The 17292-nt window shown below is 30.7% G+C and overlaps 1 protein-coding gene across 1 annotated transcript; it reads left to right on the top strand.

Annotated features, from left to right (window-relative positions):
• Nucleotides 1-2490: 2490 nt before the first annotated feature.
• LOC18609169 (aerobic coproporphyrinogen-III oxidase (DUF1218)) lies at nucleotides 2491-4545 on the top strand. The gene is made up of 3 exons (XM_007044176.3): nucleotides 2491-2751; nucleotides 2892-3100; nucleotides 4061-4545. Exons 1-3 carry the CDS (start codon nucleotides 2659-2661, stop codon nucleotides 4350-4352), a joined length of 594 nt encoding a protein of 197 aa, XP_007044238.1. The 5' UTR covers nucleotides 2491-2658; the 3' UTR covers nucleotides 4353-4545.
• Nucleotides 4546-17292: the final 12747 nt, after the last annotated feature.

Raw genomic sequence — 17292 nt, 5'->3', positions numbered from 1 at the left:
TTTATGGTAGTTGATTACAATTATTTCCTCCCTCATTTCCTCCTTTAATCTTCTTTTTCTTTCTCATCAATTTTTTTTTTATTTTTCTAGATAAGGCCTAAAATGATGTCAATTTGACCATCATATGTTCAAAAAAAATTAAAAAGACAACACAAAACAACGTCATTCTAGATGTCAATTGTTAAAAAAAAAAAATACAAGTGCTATCTCTAAATTGTCGTGAATCTTTTATATCAATATAGTTTAGACAACGAAGAAAAAAAAAAGAATAAAGTTTGATCTTTTATCTCTAAATTTTTTTCTACTTTTTGTGTAAAAAAGAAGAAAGGAAAAGCGAGTGAGAAGGAAAAAAAAAGCATTAAAATGTGCAAAATACAAGTAATTATAGATCAAATTGGATCAAAGGAATTTAAATTGAATTTAATAAATTTTTTAAGAAAAGTTATTATCAAATTTGATCCTTTTATTTAATTAACATTTTTTTAAAATATATAATTTAATTGAGAAGTTCTATAGTTAAGCCCCTTGTAAAATGGAATAACGCAAGTCCATATAAACTTAAATGGATAATCCAATTTTTAAACATTTAACTAGCAAGAGCAGCGCTCTAAGGGTACGTTTGATTGGCGGAATAAGTATGAATAGAATAAAATAGTTATTATGTGTGAATAGAATGAAGTGAAAATAAAATAGAATAGTTATTATTTAATTTGGTAGACGACTAGAATAGGACAATAATAATTATTATGACTTATTACAGTGTTTAGTTGGTAACAATAATTTTGGAATAAGAAAGAAATAGAAAATAAAAAACAAAAATACCCTTTATTATTTATATGATTATTTATTTTTATTAGATTTTCTAAATATTAATAATTGATAATTTATTTAAAATATTAATAATTGACCATTTAAATATTAATATTTTATTAATAATTTATTATTAATATTTTAAAATATTAATATTTTATTTAATTTAAATATTATTATGATTAATTTTTATTTTATTTTATTTTTAAATATTAATAATTGATAATTTATTTAAAATATTAATAATTGATAATTAAAATATTAATATTTTATTTATAATTTAATAATTAATATTTAAAATATTAATAATTTATTTAATTTAAATATTATTATGATCAATTTTTTATTTTATTTTATTTTTAAATATTAATAATTGATAATTTAAATATTAATATTTTATTTATAATTTAATCATTAATATTTAAAATATTAATAATTTATTTAATTTAAATATTATTATGATTAATTATTTTATTTTATTTTATTCCTAAAATATTAATAATTGATAATTTATTTAAAATATTAATAATTGACCATTAAATATTAATATTTTATTTATCATTTAATCATTAATATTTTAAAATATTAATAGTTGATAATATATTTAAAATATTAATAATTGACCATTTAAATATTAATATTTTATTTATCATTTAATCATTAATATTTTAAAATATTAAAATTTTATTTAATTTAAATATTATTATGATCAATTATTTTATTTTATTTTATTTTTAAATATTAATAATTTTTAATTGATTTAAAATATTAATAATTGATAATTTAATTATGAATATTTTATATATAATTTAAATGTTATTATGCTTATTTATTTTTAATTTAATTTATTTTTAAATTGTATTAATTTATAATTTATTTTATTAATAATTGATAATTTAAATATTAATATTTTGTTTAATTTAATTTTTAATATTTTAAACTATTAATATTTTATTTATAATTTAATATTAATATTTAAAAATATTAATATTTATTAAAAATTGAAATCAAGAGAGAGGAGGAGAGAGAAAAAAATAATATTTTATACAAATAAAGTTATAATTTTTTAAACTTGTAAAAGGTATTTAGATTTTTATAATTTTTGAATTTATTCTTCAACCATGAAATAAATAATACCATAAGAGAATATAATATTAATTATTCTTTAATTTTAGAGGATTTTAAAAAATAATTATTTTTGTAAAATAGTTACTTCTTAAATTATTTCATAACCAAATAAAGAAATAAAAGTGGCTTAAGAATAAGCCAATCTCCCAAACAAACATGACATAAAGGAAAAAATAAATAATGCTAAGACAAAAGTAGGAACCTAGAGGTTGACTGGTTATAGCCGGTGCGCGACCGGGAAAACTGTCAACCCGGCGAGCCAACCAGGGTCCAGCTATTTAGGGGGTGAGGGCCCACATCGCCCCCTATCTAGTCAATCGCGGTTTAGCAAAAAGGGTCCCACCATTTCCACACCCTCACGTTTTTCCCTACGCTGCTGTTCAAAAACCCACCAAATAAGGACCAATCGAAATGCACAAGGTGCCAATTATCCAAAATTTATACCGAAATAAGATGAACATAAAAATAGTCTCGACAGCAGCTGATAGAAGCCAAAAGCTTAATTAATCATCAGCCGTGCAAATAAGGGCGAAACAGGCAGCGGTGCATATCGCACACGCATCCAAAAAAGGAAGCAATGCCCCGAAAGCAGCAGCGTTTGAGGAAAAGGTTTCGTTGAGTAGGTATTGGCCACCCTTCCTCAAAAGCAGAGATATTTAGATTTAGACAAACAAAAACCCCCAAATCAAGACTTGAGAAAAAACCAAGAAGCTGAGAGCAATGGCTAAGTCCGTCCCCATTTTAACCTGCGTCACTGCCCTCCATCTCATCGCCTTCGTCTTCGCCGTTGGAGCCGAACGACGCCGCAGCTCCGTACTCACTCTCTCTCTCTTAAACTTTAAGACAGTGATGTATGTAGGTTTTTATTTTTTATTTTTTTACTTCTTTTGCGTTTTAAATCTTTTGTTTTTGTTTTTGTTTTTGTTTTTGTTCGTGGGTTTGGTTTTGTGAAGGCTAAGGTGGTGCCTGATCCGTATGACGAGAGGACCTACTGCGTCTACACTACGGACGCCTCGACGGTGTATGGATTGATTGCTTTTGGTCTGCTGCTGCTTAGCCAGACTGTTCTCAACGGCGTTACTAGATGTCTCTGCTTCGGGAAAGGCCTTCTTAGAGGCACTTCATCCACCACTTGCGCCATCTTTTTCTTCGTTTTCTCCTGGTAAGTTTACCCAAATCTCCCTAACATATTTTACTAATAATTTCACTCTCTTTTCTTCTTTACTGCTTTGATTTGATATTACTTGTTGCTTAGCTGTTGTCATTTTGCTTGGCGTGAGTTCAATTGATGATCTATCCATGCATCTGCTGTTTTTTATAATTATTACTGCTTTTAATAACACCCCACCGACAAGTTTAAGAGGCACTCTGTTCTATTTTGTGTATTGAAATGGTTTTTTTGTCTTGATGCCACTTTCCCTTTACTGATTTTTTTTCCCAGTGATAAATTAATTATGCACATGCATGGATCCCGCATTTACCCAATGGATAACTTCGAGGCTAACAGGTTGTACAAAGATACTGAATAAATAATACTAGTTTTGAATATCAGGTTTAATTTATGATGATTCTTCCATGTTGTTGATCTAGTCGAGAAAATTTGGTCTATTAACTTTGGATTTGCAATTTCAGTCTTAACTATTCATGTAAACTCTTTGTTTGGAAGATATTTAAGAAACTTGGCCAAAGAACAAGCCTTGCAATTAAAATTGGGGATAGTAGGAATTGCAGGTTTAAGTTTTCCTGTGGTCTACGAAAATTCATTGAGTCTTTGATGGGGCAGTTTAACCTGGAATTGGGACCTGCAGCAGAATTATGCCTCTTTCTTTGGTAGAACATTGGTGTCTGATTACCTGGTATGCTCAGGGACTTCTGCTGGGAAAATTAAAGCTTGCCAGGCTATAGTAGCTTGTATTATGTAAACCAAAAGCAAAAATGTTTCTAAGTCTGATACTGTTAAGACCCAATTCTTCCTTTAAGAAGTAGACTAGGATATCAAGCTACCATTCTCAAAATATTTGAAGGCAGTAGACTAGTAAGAACTATCTTTGTTATCTTTATTCACTGAAATCATCTTCAATGTTTTTTGTTATTGCTGTAACAAAGTTTGACAATGAATTAGGATAAGCTTTTTGGGAGCCGAGGCATGTTTGCTGGCGGGATCAGCACGGAATGCATACCACACCAAGTACCGAGGAATCTTTGGCGGAGATGACTTATCGTGTGCTACCCTCAGGAAAGGTGTCTTTGCTGCCGGAGCTGCTCTAACTTTGTTGTCTTTGCTGGGATCAATCTTCTATTACTGGGCTCACTCTAGAGCTGATACCGGTGGATGGGAGAAACATCAGAATGAAGGCCTTGGAATGACCAGTTCTAGTTATGCACAGCAGCCTCCTGAATTTGAGAAGGCCTAACTCTAATTGTGGTTTGGGTTGTTTGGTTTCCACAATTTTTGGTGATTTGTGTTGAGAGAGATATGGATAGATCAAGAATTAATGGACCATATGAGCTGTGAATGAAATATAAGTTACATAGTTTTGCAGATCAAAGACAAATTATGTAGGGTACTATGGTTATTAATTGTTAATATATTTACCGATTTACTTAGCCTCTTGTCATTGATCACATCTGGTTTTTCCCCCATTGCCCGTCTTATTGCATGTTAATTACACTCGAAAAAAAATGTCATGCAACGGTTTATATCTTTTAATCTTAATTAATTTTTTTGCTTCTCAAGATACGGCTCAGAATACTAGTTGGCGCACTAGGCAACAACGATAGGTGAAGCGTCTAGCTATCTAGGGCGCGAGCCCTTCGATGAACAGAGTTTACTCGCCCGGGTAGGTACTTTTACATTTTACTCACGTTGCCGAAGGTACCCATCATTGCCCACTAATTTTCCTTGAGTTGCTTGCCGTCTTCTTCCACCGTCACCTTACTAAATCAGTTGAGCCACCAGGAGAGTTAGTAAATTTTTATTGGGATTTAAAGATAAAAGAGAAATAAAGCATAAAATTTTTTGAAAGGACCATTAAGACCAAAAATATATACTTTTTTAAAAAACAAATAATATATAATATATATAACATTTTAAAAACTTTGGGGGATTACAGCTCCTCGTAAATACACTAGACTCCACCCTCGTGGGCCACCTACTCACCTATAAGTAACCTGTCTTCAATTGGATTAATTAAATATTTGGCATTTAATGTTTTAGAACACAAGATTGTAAAAATAAAGAATAATAGAATGATTTCAAGATGTGTATCAATGTTATCATTTATAAGATTTTATTTGTAGTCATTGATATTGTACAAAAGAGTAATAAATCATAAATCTCAAAGATATGATGAATTCCAATGATTGATTATATTTTGTGTTGATTTGAGTATTTATTATTGTGGTAAAATTATCAAATTTATAAATTTTTTTAGTAAAATTGAATGGAAGGAATTGGAAAAATATTAGAGAAGGTGAGATTATATGTATGTTTTTTTATATCTTTTTGAACTAGAGGAGTCCCTATTTAAAGACATTTTAAATGTTTGTTTTCTTATAGACATAATTGTATGTTTGTACAAACAAAACTATTGATATAATTAATAGTTAATTAATAATCATTTAATTCAAGATTTAAATTTAAATTTATATAATTTATTATTTAATTAATGGTATTTCCTTTATATCTACACATGCACGTATCATTGTGTCTAAGTGTTACATGTCAAGTGTCTTTATTAAATAATAATATATATGATTTATATATTATTAATTTAATTAAATTACAAGATTAACCAAGGTTTGAAAAGCTAAGCCACTATCTAATTTGCACTTTAAACTTGCAAATAAAAGTTCCTACCAAATGCCAAAAGTGCCGATAACCCGACTGACGCTAATCACTCACTTCCCGCACGAGAATCCGTAAAGCTACTTATCTACACATGGGAACAATATATTAGAGTGAGTTCTCACTAACTCAATGAGTGGGGAATAATCAATATGCATAAACTGTCATATCAAGATGTGCAAGTCGTGAAAGCATATACAAAATAGTTCATCAAACTCGTTGGAGCACACATTTGCTCATTTCATAGCTTACCAATAGGCTTCCAAGCATCATGAACTAATAACAAGATTGTAAAAAGAGAAGGGTTTCTTGGGTAATGAGACACGCCTAGTGCTAAAGCCATTGACGGTAAATAAGACCTCGGGGATCGCGACACATTTTAACTAGACCATATTATTGTTTGAAACGTGCTCATCAGATGAACATCATACGCACCTCAATAGGTCTAATAGCTCATTACGTAGCCAATAATGTCACATATACATAGATGAACGCAACAAACCAGTGTTATCATAATTAGTGGTAATTACTCATGCATAATAACCTAAACATCATCAAACTAAGGCACCAAGCAATAAGCTTGTGCAACAAATAGGCAATTCATCAAACATAGTCATAGTTATGCTCAATCACCATAGAGTGGATCAATCAATATACACAAGTTTGGCTTATCAACTATAACTCACTTACGTCCCATGGCAGCACATATACATGTATCATGCATTACATGCATTTACCCAATGTACAACAAGCTGTACTCACTTGAATTTTGCCAATACAACTCACCATTCGCTTGTAGCTTTTGGTGCTAGTTAAATTAAGCTTAATAGCAATTCTTGAACCTTAGTTTTCCTTTATCTAGAATATAAGAGCTTAACTTTTAGTTTCAAAGCATTCCTAGCATTTGATAATTCAACTAAACTCTAAGTCTAATTATCAACTCATAATTCATACTTTTCTCTAAGTTCCAAGACTTTAGGTGTCACGACTCGGTACTCCTTTCGAGCCCATGACAATTGCCGCGATGTCTCGATAGACATTCATTACCCGAAATGTCAACCGAAACCTCGCAAGGCTCTTGCATCAATTTTACGTCTCCCCCGTGAGCAATAATTACTAAATATGATGTTTTAAGGGAATATAAACTATTTTTAAATAAAAAACAAACAAAAAGTAATTTCTGCCACACAAGGGTATTTTGGTCATTTTAACTCGAAAAATTTGAAACTTGGTGAAAATACAATATACAATCGAAAAATATACATTTCTTATCTAAAAATAATTTTAGTAATCTAAATCATCCATTTAAAATGAAATTATGGCTAATCAAACTAAATAATAATATTAAATAAAAATATTCTATTTTCTTATAAAACAATATTTATAGAATCCTACATAAACAATTTTGTAGCGTAAGAGTAAAATAAATTCATATATATAATAGCACACTAAACCAGGTATACAAAAATATTATACAATGACATGTGGGCCTCCATATAACCGAAAATATACAAGACTATAGACCTTCAATTTCTAAGGATGCAATCTAAAAGCAACCCTCGACAAAATCAGCTGTCTACAGACTGTCCTGAGCTTGAAATGGGTAAAAAGAAGGGGTGAGTTTTTATAAACCTAGTGAGTAAGCAAAGTTCATCTACAACATCTAAAGCCGAGTAAATGGAGACAGTTAAATCATCCCATCATAATATAATTCATAACATTCCAAAACTCATTTCAATTCATATAAAACAATTACATTTTATCAAAATAATCAACAAGGCTTATGATTCTCTTAAAAACTTGGCTTGTGCCAAAACTCATACTCGAGGATACCTTGGTCTGGGCATCCAACCGAGTCCGCCAAGGATGTTAAAACGACATATACCAATAAAACATGTTTTTACTTTTAAAATATAGCCATTTCTTGGCGTTGGCTGAGTTTCATCCTTACGTGGTGGTTCGACGTGAAGTGAACTCTAAACTTACCTTAGGAGATACCCTCCACGCCTTTCGTACTAAGGTAAAATATAACGGGGTTTATCATGTCCCTCTAATAGGCTGGTCCACGAAAACCCACCCATTGCAGTAAGCTAATCAAATAACCCACCAAATCAATAAAAATTTCGATAGCATGACATGGCTAATATTACCCAGCATGTCAAGGTAAAACAAAACAGTTCATATAATCCACAAACCACAAATCCAGCCATTCATGCCATCAATTCAAATCATATATATATAGATAACACAAGTATATAGTCTCCACTTACTCAATTTCCAAAATCATCATTGAATTGCAAAACAATTTATAAATCTCATTCATTTAACAATCACTTAACTTAGAAAACATAAAATTCTACGGTTTAAGTTCATTATTCTTTAAAATCATAAAAACGAGTATAAACTACTTTAGATAGTTAAGATGAACATTTGATTACTCACAATAATGGGAGTTTGGAGTACTCCTATTCTTGGTCCTCGGGTATGATATCTTTACCCTTATCAGAGGGCTCACCACCTATACATAATACACGACACGTAATTCAATATATTTGTGCCAAACTGTTATAAAACTATTTCAGGCTCTATATGAATGCATGAAATTGAATGAGAATTGTTCGAATAATCACTGAAGGACGGTGTTCTACGTGGGTTCAATTATGATTGGACTGAATTTGTATTCGACCTAACTCGAACTTTACACTGTTGAATTAACCAAAACATCCAATTCAACTTCAAATATATTCATTACACTTCCAATATTCCAAATACACCAAAGTACCTCAATGAGCTTGATTGTGACTTACTTCATCATAACCGAAATTCATTTCGTGTAAAACCCGACCCTATAAATACATGTCATGACATACATGCATTGAGTAGCATGTTATTACGCTAGAAAAGCACCTAAGAATAGACGAAACCTGATATTGTACATAACGGTACACTTAAATTGATTTAACCTCGAACTAGTTCAAATAGGAATTGTAGGATGAAATTTAATATTTTATAGTCCAGGAATGACTAAAAATGATTGTTCGGAGTTCGAGGGTTCATTTGGGGTAAAATTAGAAATTTTGATATTCAAGGGCAAAATCGTCATTTTGCCACCTAAGATAATAATTTGATCATGGAGTGAAATTTTTGACCAAGATTAACTATTTGGAGTATAATTTAATGATAGGAAGTGAAAAAGTTTAATTCTGGTGATTTTTGGAGTGTAGGGGCAAAATCGTAATTTTGCCACCCACGGACAAAATTTGAGATTTTGAGAGAATTTAGATCAAATTTGACAAATTGGAGAATGGTATGAGTATAAGGGATGAAAAATATGTCTATGGGCAATTTTTTAGTTTTTTGGGCAAAAATGTAATTTTTCACTTTTACGGGGGTAAAAATGTAAATTTCAAAAATTACTCCACTGAGACTTTGGATAAGTCTGAGAATTTTATCTAAGCTATGGATATGTGGGACAAGTGTATGGTGAAAGTTTGAAAACAAATGGATGAAATTTTAAAAATGGGCCAATGGGAAAGTGACACGTGGCATTTTTTTAAATAAAATAATATTATTTTAATGAAAAGTCAGCCCATTTAAACCCAAATTTTGAGTGCTGGCCGGCCATAAGGAAGAACAAGAGAGGAAATAGAGAGGAAAGGAAGAAAAAAAGAAAAACCAAAGAGAAACAAGAAAATTCAAAGGGAAATTCACGGTTTTCGACCGTTTACGCGTCTAACGGTAAGATTTTTCGATTTTAGCTTGATTTCTACCTTTCCTATGCCTTTATTTCCATTTAGCATGGTTGAGGAGAGAGATCAAAAAGTGATATCAAGGTCTGGACAAAATTCTAGGGGAGAGAAATTGAAATTTTTAGGTTTTGATTTTTAGTTAAATTGATAGTTTTAGTTAGTTAAATGTGTTTAGAAATTAAATTGGGCAACAAATCATTAAATTTTCACAATACCCACTCTTGGATGGATGCTCAATGCTGTACAATGATGATGAATTGATTTTATTCTAAGGAAAATGAAGAGAAAATGATGAAAAACGATTAAACGTGATAGAAAAACAAAATAGAAAATTAACCGAGTTAATGTCCCATTTTTGGCTGAATTTTTCAAAGAAGGGAGTGAGCTGATTTTGTTGTTTTTAGAAGGTTATTGGCTGATATTTAATGGTTAGAAATGTTGGAGAGAGAATGGGATGATTTAGAGCTAAAATGGAGCGCGTTAGCAATTTATCGGGCAAAGTGCCAAAAATAGGTTAATACCGCGTTTAAGCCGTTTTAGGCTATTGCATTTCATACCATGCATTAGTATAGGATTTAAGTTCATTATATAGTGATTTAGCATCAATATGATGAATTGTGTAAATTTTTGTAATGTGTCTAGGAGGAGAGCCTTCCGGAAAAGGCAAAGAAGTCGTACCCGACGAGTAGTGATCGGGGTGCTTAGAAAGCTTTTAGTTTGTACAAACGGTGAGTAAACTTATTATTATTGTAAATTATCTAGAGTTTATTTTAAATGCCCTTTATGTATTTTATGAAATGAGAACGATATTAAAACGAGATTTTTGATGTTTTAGGAATAAATGTGACAAATAAAAATATATTGTATTGATTATGAAATTGAGTAATTGGAGGCTACAAATTGACTTGAAAAATATATATTTTCCTAGGAATGGCTTATGAGAAATGAGTATATGTGGCTATATTTTGTGAATGCATTGGGAAATTTATGTAAGTTGTTTTACTATGCAGGCTGGATAAATAAATAAAAGCCACGTTATACTGTCGAAATTTTATTAAAATTGGTGGGTTAGTCACTGCAGTGATGGGTTTCCGTGGACTGCCTATTAGAGGGGCACGGTAAACCCAGTTATATAGTTACTTCGGTTGTAGAGGCGAGGAGGGTAACTCCTGGGGTAGTATTAGAGCTCACTTCACGTCGAACCCCCACGTGAATGTGTAACTCGGCCAACGCCAAGGAACGGCTGGTTTTTAAAAATAAAAATGTGTTTCACGTGTGAATATTTTAACACCCTTTGCAGACTCGGTTAGATGCCTCGGCCAAGGTATCCCCGAGGATTAGTTTTGGCTTGAGCCTTGTTTTAATAAAAGACATAAGCCTTAACAATTGTTTTGGTAAATTACAAATATTTTATGGTTTAAGAAATAAATTGAAAACATTATGAAATGGGTTGAAATTTGTTGTTTAAACTTGCCTCCATTTTACTCGCCTTTAGATATTTATGATAATGTCTGTTTACTCATTGGGATTGCAAAATCTCACCCAACTCCTTTCCACCCATTTCAGGTTCAGTATAGACTGTAGATAGCTGATCTCATCGAGGACTACCATTAGATCTGCATTTTCCAAACCGTAGGTTCACAGTCCTCTTTACTTTTGTTTATTCGGGGGCCCTCTTGTTATTGTAAATTAAATTAAATATTTTGGCTTACTGTATTTCAGTATGTTTAAATTTATTTAGCTTTTACGCTATAAAAATTATTCACGTATAACTCTATAAATATTGTTTAATAAGAAAATATAATATTTTCCTTAATATTTCTTTTATTTTCTTATTATATTCAAATAATCGTAATTTCGTTTTAAATGAAGATTTTAGACTTTTAAACTCATTTTGAATATGAATTATGTGTTTTGTACTTGTATATTACGTTTTAGCCAGTTTCGAAATTTTTGAGAAAAAAATGACCAAAATACCCCTGTGTGGCGAAAACTTTATTTTGATTGTTTTTGATCTAAAATAGTATATATTCTCTAAAAACTCGATATTTAACAATGATTGCTCACAGGAAAGGAAAGAAACTGATATGTAAGCCTTGCGGGGTTCCGGTTGGCATTTCGGATAATGATTGTCATGGGCCTGAGGGAGGTTCCGGGTCGTGACATTTTGATTCTGAACTAACGTGCTAATCAATGTTAAAACAGTCCAATAAATCCATCTATATCATTAAGAATCAAATCCGAGTCCATTCACTATGATTTTCTCATTATTGTTTAAGTTGTTTACTAAAGGAACTGTACTTTTTGATAACCATTTTCGATATCTGATACCATAAATCATCAATTATGAGCTAAATAACATGAAATACAACAAAATCCATCATCAACATGTCATCTATAAAATTCGACCAAAGAGGGTTGTTGAAGGGCATGTGATTTTTTTGCTTGTTTTTCACGCCAAACATCTTCAAACAACTAAAAACACTAAGATTTCATGAAATCTAGCAAAATCCATCATCAAAACCTTTCTCCCCATGTTTGGCCAGCAAGTATTCTCTCATGGAAACTTGTGTTTCATCCATAGAAAATGAAAAAGAAAGCATGGGAAAGGTAGATCTTAAGCTAAAATTGAAAAATCTTACCTTTGATTGCTTTGATCTTTGAAATTCAACAAATTTCTCTTGAATTTTCCTCTCTAGGTTTTGTTTCTATTCTTTTCTCTTTGTTCTTTGCTTTGGCTGGCCATGAAGAGTGAAATGGGAGAGTTTATAAAGGAAATTATAAAAATATTAAAACTAGACATGTGTCACCATGTGATTGGTCCATGGTTAAAACTTAACAATTAAGCATTTTCTCACCACCACATGTAATCTCTTATTATCCAAAGTATAAAATAATAATAGGTGAAATTCATGGACTTGACAAGTGTTATGGTGGTGTAAAATTCTAAAAATTCCAATTACGTCCTCGTGGACACGTAAAATGACTGTTTTGCCCTTATGTTCAGAAAAATGTCAAAATTAAAATTTTTCATTTCTCAAATTCAAATCATGCTCCAATTAGTCAAACTTGGTCAAAAATTTTGTCCAACATTCCCATTTTGCCTTGGGGTGGCAAAATGACCATTTTGCCCCTACGTTACAATAATTCCTAATTTGACTCCAAATTAATCCTCGAACTCCGAATCACCATATTAAGACATTCTAAGGTTCAATAACTCTCAAATACATCCTAAAATCTCTATTCAAACTAGTTCGAGGTTTTAATCGACTTAATTGTACCACTAGGTACGATACCGACTTTTAACGATTCTTCGAGGCATCCCAATATGTAGATATGCTATCTAGTACATGAATGACATGACAAGTATATAATAGAGTAGGGCTTGACATTAGGTGGTTAGAACCTTACCTTATAGTTGATTTAAACTCCTCACAACTCCAAAAATCCAATAGCTCAAAGGGAAAATCAATTGAGTTAGAACCATAAAAAGTCTCATTTATAAACTGATTAATTTATAAACTAAATGGTTAAAAAGCTTAATCTTACATTTTTGATAATTTTTAAGCTTTTAATCGCCTAGAATGAGCTCCAATATTCTTTGGAGGACTTAAGGTTTCAAACAGTAGTTTAAGAGAGTTTTTCTTCCATTTTTTTTCAAATGGGTGGAATGCCCAAGAATGCCTTTTATTTTTGCACTTTTTCATGCATCTATCGATAGATCTCACACGATTTCTCATATGTGACCCTCCATCTATCGATAGATAACCTATCTATCGATAGATAACCTATCTATCGATAGATAACCTATCTATCGATAGATAACCTATCTATTGATAGATGGTGTGATGGACACCTTCAAATCATTCTCATATTGCTATCTATCGATTGATGCGACAAACCTATGGATAGATTGCATCCTAAATACTTTAAATTTTTCATGGATGGACATCTATTGATAGTTGCGTGAATCTATTAGTAGATGTACTTCAGTTCACTTTCCTTTTATTGACGGGTGGACATCTATCAATAATGTGTGAAACTATTGATAGATGTAGAACATTTATTTATAAGTTATGCCCAAAACCAAAAATTTTGACATTTTCAAGCCTTTAACTCTATCTCCAAGCTTCTTAACGTATATTTACTTAATCAATCATTAAAATTTTTAACAACCATACTTCACATTTTCAACTTATAATCCCAAGCTCATCAAACATCATTTAAAATCATCAAAATCAATATAAAACTTCCAATCATACCTTAAATCATAGGTTAACTCATCAAATATCTTAGCATAAACTATAAGAAACATTTAGCAAAGTTAGGGGTGTTACAAATACAATCTCAGTAGAGGGAAGATTGTTTTAGGTGGAGTATGCAATTGAGGACATCAAGGTAATTAATTTCCCCAAACCCATAAAAAATGTCGTTTCTGTTTGTTTCCTTGGAAACATTAGCCCGATATTGTTTTCCAACACTCAAATTCTTATCTTCGTTAAGTAACTATTTTTTTTATGAAGTATATATTATGGGTTTTTTGTGTGGATATATTGCATCGGCATAAAGATGAAAGAAGGCATCGTCTTTGCTGTTAAGAAGCGTATCACTTCACCACTTTTGGTTTGCCCTTTTCTCTTTCTGTTATGTTGAGTATTTCAAATCATTATAAGCTGTAGTTCATTGTTTTGGGTACTCTTTGGTACTAGCACTTTTGGAGTAGGAGGAAAATTGTGCATTTTTAAGTTTTCCTTTATTTTAGCAAATGTTATTATAGTATAAATTGATGCTATGCTTTTAGGAAAGAAGGAAGAACTTTTGAGCTCTTAAGGAGTCTATTTCTTAGCGAATTATCAAGCCTTGGTCCCAATTATAATTATTGGTTTCTACACCATGCTATGGATATATTATTCTGGCCTAAATCTAAGGCTTCTTTTGATTGTTTACTCAACTTGCTTTTTGGTTTGGAAGTCAAAAAGAAAAAAAGTGAGTGAGGATATAAAAGCTAACAATATTTTTGAAGGACTATAGATAAAAGGCTAGTTTCTCATCTTAAGATCTCATGTTTGTCAAATTTTTCATTTTAGAATTCAACTTATTATTTTTTTCAAATTAGGATGTAACCTTTGGATTATATCTATTTAAGGAAAATCGATGAAAAAAGTTAACAAATATAGTTAACTAGATTAATAGTTGCTATAGAAAGTTAATCCTTAATAAATATGGATTTAAATCCTTTAATTCTATTAATAGTAGTTTACTAACGCCTATTATCAAATTTCCTTAAATGGATAAAATAAAAAAGGTTGCATTTTAATTTGAACAAAATTATAAGTTGAATCTTAAAATGAAAAAATTGGCAAACTTTAAGGCTTTGTTTGGATAGCGCGAAAATGCATTTTGTAAAGTAATTCAGGGTATATATGTAAAATGCATTTAGTGATTGGCTAGGAATACAAGGTATATATGTAAAGTAATTAGGGTGATATCATGGTTGTTCGATTAATTGTGGACAATAGCCATGAATCTCGAAATCTTGATGTAATGTTTCAAGATGAAATGAAATTTGGCTTATATATATATATATAAGGAATCATCATACATTTTCCATTTCCATGCAAACACATGCATAACTGCACCGTTATGGAATTCACCAATCAACATGCCTATAAGCATTTACATAAGTAAATATTTCATAATCAGATGTTGGTCAATATGCCCATACACATAGCATTCATTTGCATTCTTGTGGTGCTCACATAAGCTATCAAGCCATCATGTTCAATCAACATATATTGCATATAACATCCATATCGGTTCAGCTTCTATAATTTTTGGAAGAGAATTGCCTAGTATGAGACATAATTCACTCCAAAAATATCCTAGTTTGACTAGAATGTGAGATTTCGACAAGTAAGGATTTTTCTTCCTAGTAAGATTAGGAAGTTAATTAAAATTGGAAAGTGTATACAATCAGCTTAATTTGATTGAGTTTTCCTAAAATTGTTTAAGAGACAATAATGTACAAATTTCTTAAATTGAATTAAGTTGACCAAAATGAATCTAGTTTCCTAAAATGTTTAGAATATCAATTAAAATTGTTTAATTGATTGAGATTTAATTTAAATGATTCTAATTGGATTAGGATGCAATAAGAATTTTAATTTGATTAAAAATCTTATTTATTAAGATTATCCTAATTAAATTTATGGGTTAATTTTTTTAAAAGATGGCCACCTAATCAGATTAAGCAAATTAAATTAAGGAAACTCTTACTAATTTATTGGAGATTCTAATAAAGATTAGTAATCTAAAATTAGTAAGAATATAAACACAAAATTCTAGAATGGATAAGGCTATTTCCTCAAATGTTTAGGACTCATGACCAAATTAAGACCAAATATGGAAACTTTCCTAAAATGTTAGGAGAAATTTGGTATGTTTCCGAAAATGTTTATGATGTCTAAAATGAGCATAAAACCTTCCTAAAATGTTTAGGATGGACTCCTAAATTAGTGAAGTTTGCTAAATGGTTCTGATTAAAAGAGTTTAATTAGAATGAATTTACTTATTTAAAATAAATTCAAATGAGATTTGAATTGACTAAAGTTTTTAATTAAATTAATCTATTTAGTGAGTGATTTTGAAAATGAGTTTTCCAAATTATATTTTCTACCAGAAGACATCATATTATTAGAACTTTAATCGTCAAATGTTGAATGATAATTTTTTGAATTAAATGCATCATCACCATCATATAAAACATGTTTACCCTTTTATGTTCTTAATTAGATTATGGATGTATGTGGATGGCTATGAACTATAGACCAAATGTGATCGTGGATGTTTGGTTAAATTGATATTTATGGAAATTTTTGAAACAGGGTTTGCGTACCTTGCCTTATCTCTTATTTTGTAGATTTGTAAAATTCTCTCCTCATCTTATTCCCCTCGAATGTAACTCGAGGTTTCTACATACATTTGTAATTAGAAGCAAGATTAGATCAGGAAACAAATGTTTATAATCAGAAGATAGAGACCCAAGACACTATAAGGATCAAAGGAAGATGCAAGTTAAGGCTTGTAACACATAATGTATGTTATCCCCTAAGATTTGACCTATTAGTTTTCTTTAGTGGCTTAAGGGTACTAGAGTAGAAAAGTCCATAACCATCCTAGTAGAACAACATGTGATAGATTTACTTTATGTGATAATTTAAATGCTATACATGTTAAATAAATGAGACTTGATAAGAAATAATAATACCCTTTGTAAAATATTAAATCACATGCTACACATGATTAAGATGCCTTCTAAATCCATAGTATAAAACCAGAGCTCTTCATAACGGAAGCTTATTGAGTAACTCAAGGTCAAACTTTATTAGGAGTATGTTTTTGCTATGGAGATGGGTCTTATTTAACTAAAATTGTATGGTTCGGATGTGTCACACTTGACCATGTAAGTTTAGAGGCAATAGTTAGGCGAAGTATATACGATATACTTAGACAAAGAGTTGTCACCTACTTGAATCTAAGAGTCACATAAGAGATGTGATTGATAAACTAAGTTATCTACCCAATTAGGCATATCATGGCTTGTTAAGTAACTTAGGGTCATGGTAGGTTGAACTGGGTCTTAGCCCATTAGAAGAATCCTAGTAGAGACTTTTCAAATGACTTTGAGGGTTGTCATTTTGAATAAAATAGTGGGAGAGCTATTTAAAATATTAAAACCTTGTTTTAAATAGTTTATGC

This window comes from Theobroma cacao, chromosome 2, assembly GCF_053813885.1.
Source record: "Theobroma cacao isolate CCN51 chromosome 2, ASM5381388v1, whole genome shotgun sequence".
NCBI lineage: Eukaryota > Viridiplantae > Streptophyta > Magnoliopsida > Malvales > Malvaceae > Theobroma > Theobroma cacao.
Note: the sequence above shows the minus strand (reverse complement) of the source record. Positions and strands in the feature narration are given on the sequence as shown.